Here is a 7,081-nt window from a genome sequence, read left to right as displayed (position 1 = left end):
CAATAACGAGTATTTTACGAGGAATCATTTACGAGGAAATAACGAGGAAACGTTTACGACGATTTTACGAGGAAATTATTTCGTGGTTATTACGTGTATTTTGCGAGGAAACTCTTTCAAGGTATTTACGTGTAGGTTACGAGGAACTATTTTCGAGGTATTTACGAGGAATTGTAGCGACGTCCTTACGAGGAATATTGACGTGGTCTTACGACGAATCGCTCTACTTCGTCTTTACGACGAAATATATTCCTCGCTAAGTTACGACGAATTAGCGAGGAAATATGTGTTACGACGGACGTGTAACGAGCAAACACGTTTCCTCGCTAATTCGTCGTAAAGCCTCTTTTACGACGAAATAACGAGGAAAACCGCCCTCGTTAAGATTATGTTTTCTTGTAGTGAATAAAGAAAAAATAAATTCCTTATATAATAAAGCGCAAGTCGTCTGGCGAATTAGATAATGCCACGTGAAAGTTAAAAAAATATATATTTAAGAAAAAATAATTTAAACAAAATAAAGCTTACAAAAGAAAAAAAGGAACCGCATAACAGTTTTTTTAAACAGGCCACACAACCAATGACCCTTCTTCTTTGTCCATGATCTTATTTTTTCATTACTTTAAAATCTCTTCGATTCTAAACTGATCGAAAAAGAGAATACTGATTTCAATATCCTAATTCATAATTGGGGCCATATGGAATGTCTCGATCTAATGCAGAGTACGATTCATATCTAATCAGATTTCAGCAACCCATATTTTCCAGTGACATTATCTCCCTTTTTTGTATATATTTGTTAGCTTCAGCGAAGCATTACATGCTTTTGTGAAAGAGTGGATTTGTGTATATGAATTGCTGGAGGTTCAATTGTATCAAAGAGACTATAGGACAAAAAGCATGAAAGAAGAGGAAGATATAAAACATTAACGTGGTAACTGGGAAAGTCTTTCTTTTTTACATTTAAAAAAATATATTATTTTGCGTTTCCATAATGATACATTGTTTTCCCACTGTACATCAGGAACCGTTTTTTTTTTAAACAGGCCACACAACCAATGACCCTTCTTCTTTGTCCATGATCTTATTTTTTCATTACTTTAAAATCTCTTCATTGTTTTCCTACCAGGTTTTACATCAAAATGTGGATTGAAAACATCTTTGAAGATATTGTGGTGAGTATAGTACTTTGATACTTTTTCTATAGTTTTAATGTTTTAGATATTCTATAAGAAAATTGGTTTATGGGAGCCAGAGTAACACGAAGTCTTGGAGATGGCAAAACCCACATGAAGGTTAATTAAATTCTATGACAAAATTAAGAGGTATATTTTAGCAACTATATTTTGTATTATTGCAGTCTTTGCAATACATAATTTTTTTTTCAGATGTCTAATACACATGCACTGATAAATAAATTAATTTTTCCACTCTACCGCATCACTAAAACAATCAAATTCATCGATGATTTTATTAAAGCCTCTATTCTCGAACTATTAATTATACATAACTAAACTTTGTTTTATTTGTAAGCAAAATTATTTTCATGCATAGCATGGGATCAATACTAAAAGCAAAATAAGAACACTGTTTGCAAATGAAAAGATATTATAAATTCAGTTATGTCTCAATCTTTTTGTAGGCATTATGTAGCAAAAAGAAATTTCATCCACTAGAGAAGTTAATAGATTATGCAAACTTTACAGTTCTATCTTTGCTTTTTGAAATGGACTTTTCAAGGGTCCAAGATTCAAATCATTATAGTATTTTATGTCAATCCATTTCTAAGAGTTTCAAATCAAAGAGAATTCAAGTTCATACTTAAACTAAATGCAATCAATATGATGAGGTGATTCAATCAAGCTAACAAGGTTTCAACACAACTAACTAAGCAACTTTCAATCAAATGGATAAAATAGGAATCATGTGCACCCTGGATCGTAGACTCGAGCCAGGATGGTGCACAACTCGACCCAACCAAGGTTTCCCCGTCGGATGAAGCAACCATGGTCGAGCCAGAAGCTAACTTTGGACGAGCTGGACGAAGTGACACTTATTTGGGCGAGCTGAATCAAAGTGACACCTACCTATCTGAGCTGGATCAGCTGAGTGAGCTAAGTGACACTAGCTTGGAGCTGAATGAGCTAAGTGACACTGAAGAAGGAGCTGGTTCAGTTGCTGGGCGAAATGGGTCTTTTTCAGCCCACGGAAAAATTCATAAGCAATTCAATTTGGGTCGGTTTTACACCAAATTCTACCAGGCCTTTGGGGATGGTCTTCAGCCCATTTGCATAAAGAAATATCCACAAAATGATTAAAAGTCGGTTCATATCTAACACCCGGCTAAAGTGATCCTTCAATATAGGACGTATCAAGTGGTATCAGAGCCACTTTGGCTGGTTTGTTTTCATTTTATCTTTTCATCTTCTCATCTCTCCACGTTTTTCTTTTCTTATTTCTTGGATCCGGGTTGTTCCTTTACTCCCTTGTGATCGCCTATTATAAAAAAAAATCGATAAAAAGAAGAAAAAAAAGTTTTGGCTTGAATCACTTCTGAAGAGAAATCCAGAGGGAGTGGTGGAAGAGAAACTCTACTGGCTGAAGAGAAACCCAACCTTAGGACAGTTAAGGCGGATCCATATATAAATCACTTCATCTTTCTTTCTCTGTTTTTTTACCCATAAAAGGTTGTTTTGGTTTTTGATTGCTGATTTTTGACTGCATATCATCCTTTGAACCAGTGAAACGAACTCTGAGTGATCACCTACACTTTGATAGTGTGAGGATTTTTATTTGCTAACTCTTTTGTTAAGTGTTTTCAGGATGTTTGGACTTCACAAGAAATCAAATCAGGCTTCAAAACTACAACAAGATGTTTATTATCCTTTTAAAACCGTGCTTGAAAAAAGCAATTGATTTTTGGAGATAAGAAACATTTTGCTTCTAATAGGTTTGATTCTGTGCAGAAACAGAGAAACCAAAGGAAGAGGCAAAACAGGTTCGATAATGATGAGAAGTGGGCCAGAAGTGGTGATCGTCCCTTCACCAAAGCCAAGAGAAGCAACCGTGATGTGTGTGATCAGAATGAGCTTCAGACTTATGTCAGCTTGGAGAAGATGTTGCATAAGGCAATTCATGCTATCCGACAACTCAAAAAGAAGGGAAACACCAACACTTCTCCTGCACCAAAACAGCAAAGTAATTTTTCTTCTCTTTCAAATTCTGATTTGAAAACTAATGTGTTGTCTTCTGATAAAAGCAAAGCTGTGAAGCCCACAAGCAAAGCTCTTTCTACCAGGTGTTTCAAATGCCATAGGATCGGTCATTATGCTAACAAGTGTCAAAAGCAAAGACCGTTGGTGACTTTGGAGAATGAGAACGTTGAAACCGAGCCAGAAAAGGAAGACCCATTTCCAATTTTTGATGACTTCACATATGATCCAATGGAGGGGCTAGATGAATAACAAATCCGTGGTCATCAATCAAACCAAGAAAGATCTTCTTCCATTCAAACACCGGACCAAACTCAAGGTGAGCAATGTTCTGATTATGATTCCTTTGCTTATAACCCTTTTCCTTTTAATGTTACAGATTTGAGGACAAATCTTTTTGAAGTGAGAGGGAATGATGCGCCCTGGATCGTAGACCCGGGCCAGGATGGTGCACAACTCGACCCAACCAAGGTTTCCCCATCGGATGAAGCAACCATGGTTGAGCCAGAAGCTAACTTTGGACAAGCTGGACGAAGTGACACTTATTTGGGCGAACTGGTCGAGCTGAATCAAAGTGACACTTACATATCTTAGCTAGATGAGCTGAGTGAGCTAAGTGACACTTACTTAGAGCTGAATGAGCTAAGTGACACTTACTTAGAGCTGGTTCAGTTGCTGGGTGAAATGGGCTTTTTCAGCCCACAGAAAAATTCATAAGAAATTCAATTTGGGTCGGTTTTACACCAAATTCGACCAGACTTTTGGTGATGGTCTTCAGCCCATTTGAATCAAGAAATATCAACAAAAGGATTAAAAGTCGGTTCATATCTAACACCCAGCTAAAGTGATCCTTCAATCTAGGACGTATCATCATGGGCATAGGATTTTGATTTCAGATGACTAAGATTTAATCTAAGATGACAATGTTCAATCAACACATTCCCCTAAGTCTAGATAGCAATTCTAAGTAAGTTCATTCCCAAGACAAAAGCTCATTTACTCTCATTGATCAAACATAAAATTCTTTTGGTTTGTGTCAATCAAGCAATCATTAAGAATAATAGATCATTCAACTTTCTAAACTCCCCTAACATCAAATCCCTTTGGTAGGGTAAGCTAAGAGCATGTTGAGTTGGCTCAGACATTTCATCGAACCCCTTCCGGGCAATGAAATGTCTAAAATTTTAAACTAGAATGACCAACTCTAGATTAACATTAAGATCACTCAATCAAGCAAGGAAACATATTAATATTCTCTAAACATTCTAGACCATCACTTAATCATCCTAATCATCCTAACCCATGAATCCAAAGATGACTACTCACTCATTATCATGGTAGACTCTAAATCATTAGTTGATTTAAGTCTAAACATGATTAATGATCAAAGTAATCAAGCAAGATAAGAGAAAATGATCAAGATTAGATCTTTCACCCAAAAGTGGCTTTTGATTAGATAGAAAACAAGATAAGATCCTAAGATTAGGTCTGAGAAACATTTATAGTAGCTTAAAATCGAACTGGGATAACCCAACAAACATGGGTTAACCCAAACACAAATTGGTAATTATCTTGTCAAACTCGGAAATGTTGACTTTCTGGACTCGCATCGGCCAGGCGAAACCGCTCCACTAGGCCGCTGAGGCTCTCGCAGCGGCTTCCTCACTTTGTCTTCAGACCACTACGACAAGTACGTATGAGGCAGGGAGTGGGGTATTTCTCCAGCGGCTTCAGAACACCGCTGCGAAAGGCCGCTCCAACACTTGGTCTCCGTTTCACGAACGCTTGCAGCGGCTTCTCGATGTGGTCATAAGGCCGCTAGGACTGTTGCACTACTTCTGGGACACTTTGATCATCTTGTCTCATGCTTGAAAATCACCAATCTTGCCTCCAAATCCTCTTTTAATGCTCCAAAGTCACCATTTGACATCTCCATCACCTGATAAAGACATATGTAGTGTAGTTCTAAATGTTATCCTAAATGATCAAAATATGCAAGAATGAATGGCTAAAACAATGCAAATCATGAAGATATCATTTTTTCATAATTTTGATTCAAATTTTTATTACAAACTAGCTTTAAATTGCATTTTCCTCACAATCATTGATCTTCATTGTATCATATGTTTTAAGAAATTCTTTACATATACGTAGTAGTAGTACATAACAGAACACTAAGTACCTCATCTTAATTCTAATATCAAATTTAATGATTCTTTTACTCGTACGTAGTACGAGACGGAACACTAGTCTTATAATATAAAGAACAAGATTCTCTCACATGAAGAAGACACGTCAGATATTCGGCTCACCACGTTGCGACACCTGTCCTTTTTTTTTTAACTCACCGTATCATTTATTCGTCTTGGGCCTCTAAGAGCAACTCCAATGGTGTTACCCAACATTGGAGTCCTTAACAATAGAATAATATTTTTTTAATTTGTTTTTGTTTGAATAGTTAAGGACTCTAATCAAAATTGTATGTCCAATGGTGTTATTCATTATGGAGTTCTTAGAAATTAAAAATTATTAAATTCGTAAAACATTTAAATTTAAAATTTTTATTTATTATATGATTAAATGTAAACATACAATAATTAAACATCTTCATCATTACCAAACTTGTTCCAAATATTTTCAATTAAATCATATTTTAATTGTTCATGTATACGCCTATCACGAACATGATGTCGTACGCCAAGCATATTACCGAGATTTAAAGGCATGTCGGTAGAATAGGACATATCCACATGTGAACTTCTGCTCGAGTCTCCTTCTTCAAACTCAGATGTATCATACTGAGTGTATCCATTGCGTTCATTTTCTACTATCATATTGTGCAGTATGATACATGTTCGCATAACCATCTCTATTTGTCTCTTGTCCCACAAAATAGTCAGGTTTCTCACTATCGCAAATCGAGCTTGCAATACTCCAAAAACACGCTCCACATCTTTTCGGGTTGCTTCTTGAACTTTAGCAAATAACTCTGCTTTAGGACCTTGAGAGAGTGAGATAGATTGGATAAATGTTGACCATTTTGGATATATACCGTCCGTGAGGTAGTACACCAAATCATACTGGTGTCCGTTGACCACGTACTATACCCTTGGAGCTCGACCTTGTAAAATGTCATCAAAAACAGGTGACCGATCGAGGACGTTAATATCGTTGAAGGTACCTGGAGGACCAAAAAAAAAGTGTCATATCCAATGATCTTGTGAAGCTACAACCTCCTAGACAATTGTCGGCTTTCCTGATCCATGTGTGTACTGTCATTTCCAAGCGGTTGAGCAATTTTTCCACTCCCAATGCATACAGTCGATGCTTTCTATCATCCCAGGAAAGCCCTGTATCTCTCCAATATCGAGTAATCGTTGAAGATCGTCTGGAGTGGATCTTCGTAGATACTCATCTCCAAAAAACTGTATTACGCCTTCTGTGAAATTGGTTAAACACGAAAGTGCTTTGCTTTCACCAAGTCGGAGATATTCGTCAACGGCGTCAGCCGCACAGCCATAAGCAAGCATATGAATAGCTGCCGTACACTTTTGTAGTGGATATAGACCTAACCTTCCGACGTCATCTCTTCTTTGTTGAAAGAATGAAACATTTTTTGAGAGGCGAACGACAATACGCATGAATACTGCCTTGTTCATGCGGAAACGGCGTCTGAATAAATGAGCCGAAAATGTCGGATCTTCACTGAAGTAGTCATTACATAGACGGTTGTGGCCCGCTTCGCGATTTCGTTCGATATATGCATGTTTCCTCACTTTATTTGTTCGATTTTCCACGATGTTGTTGTATGTATCTTCAACATACTCATCCAAAGCCTCATTTAATCTTTGATCGAGTTCATCTGCCAT

At 37.0% G+C, this 7,081-nt stretch overlaps 1 protein-coding gene across 1 annotated transcript; it reads right to left on the bottom strand.

Moving 5' to 3' along the window:
- Positions 1 to 6,487: 6,487 nt before the first annotated feature.
- On the bottom strand, positions 6,488 to 7,081 carry LOC106337935. The gene has a single exon (XM_013777031.1). It carries the CDS (start codon positions 7,079 to 7,081, stop codon positions 6,488 to 6,490), a length of 594 nt encoding a protein of 197 aa, XP_013632485.1.

Source organism: Brassica oleracea, chromosome C4 (genome assembly GCF_000695525.1).
Source record: "Brassica oleracea var. oleracea cultivar TO1000 chromosome C4, BOL, whole genome shotgun sequence".
Taxonomy (NCBI): Eukaryota; Viridiplantae; Streptophyta; class Magnoliopsida; order Brassicales; family Brassicaceae; genus Brassica; species Brassica oleracea.
This window is presented reverse-complemented; position numbering and strand designations above follow the sequence as displayed.

Excerpts from the sequence above, each read along its gene's own strand:
- LOC106337935 (XM_013777031.1), bottom strand. The coding sequence starts at position 7,081 with ATGGCAGATGAACTCGATCAAAGATTAAATGAGGCTTTGGATGAGTAT.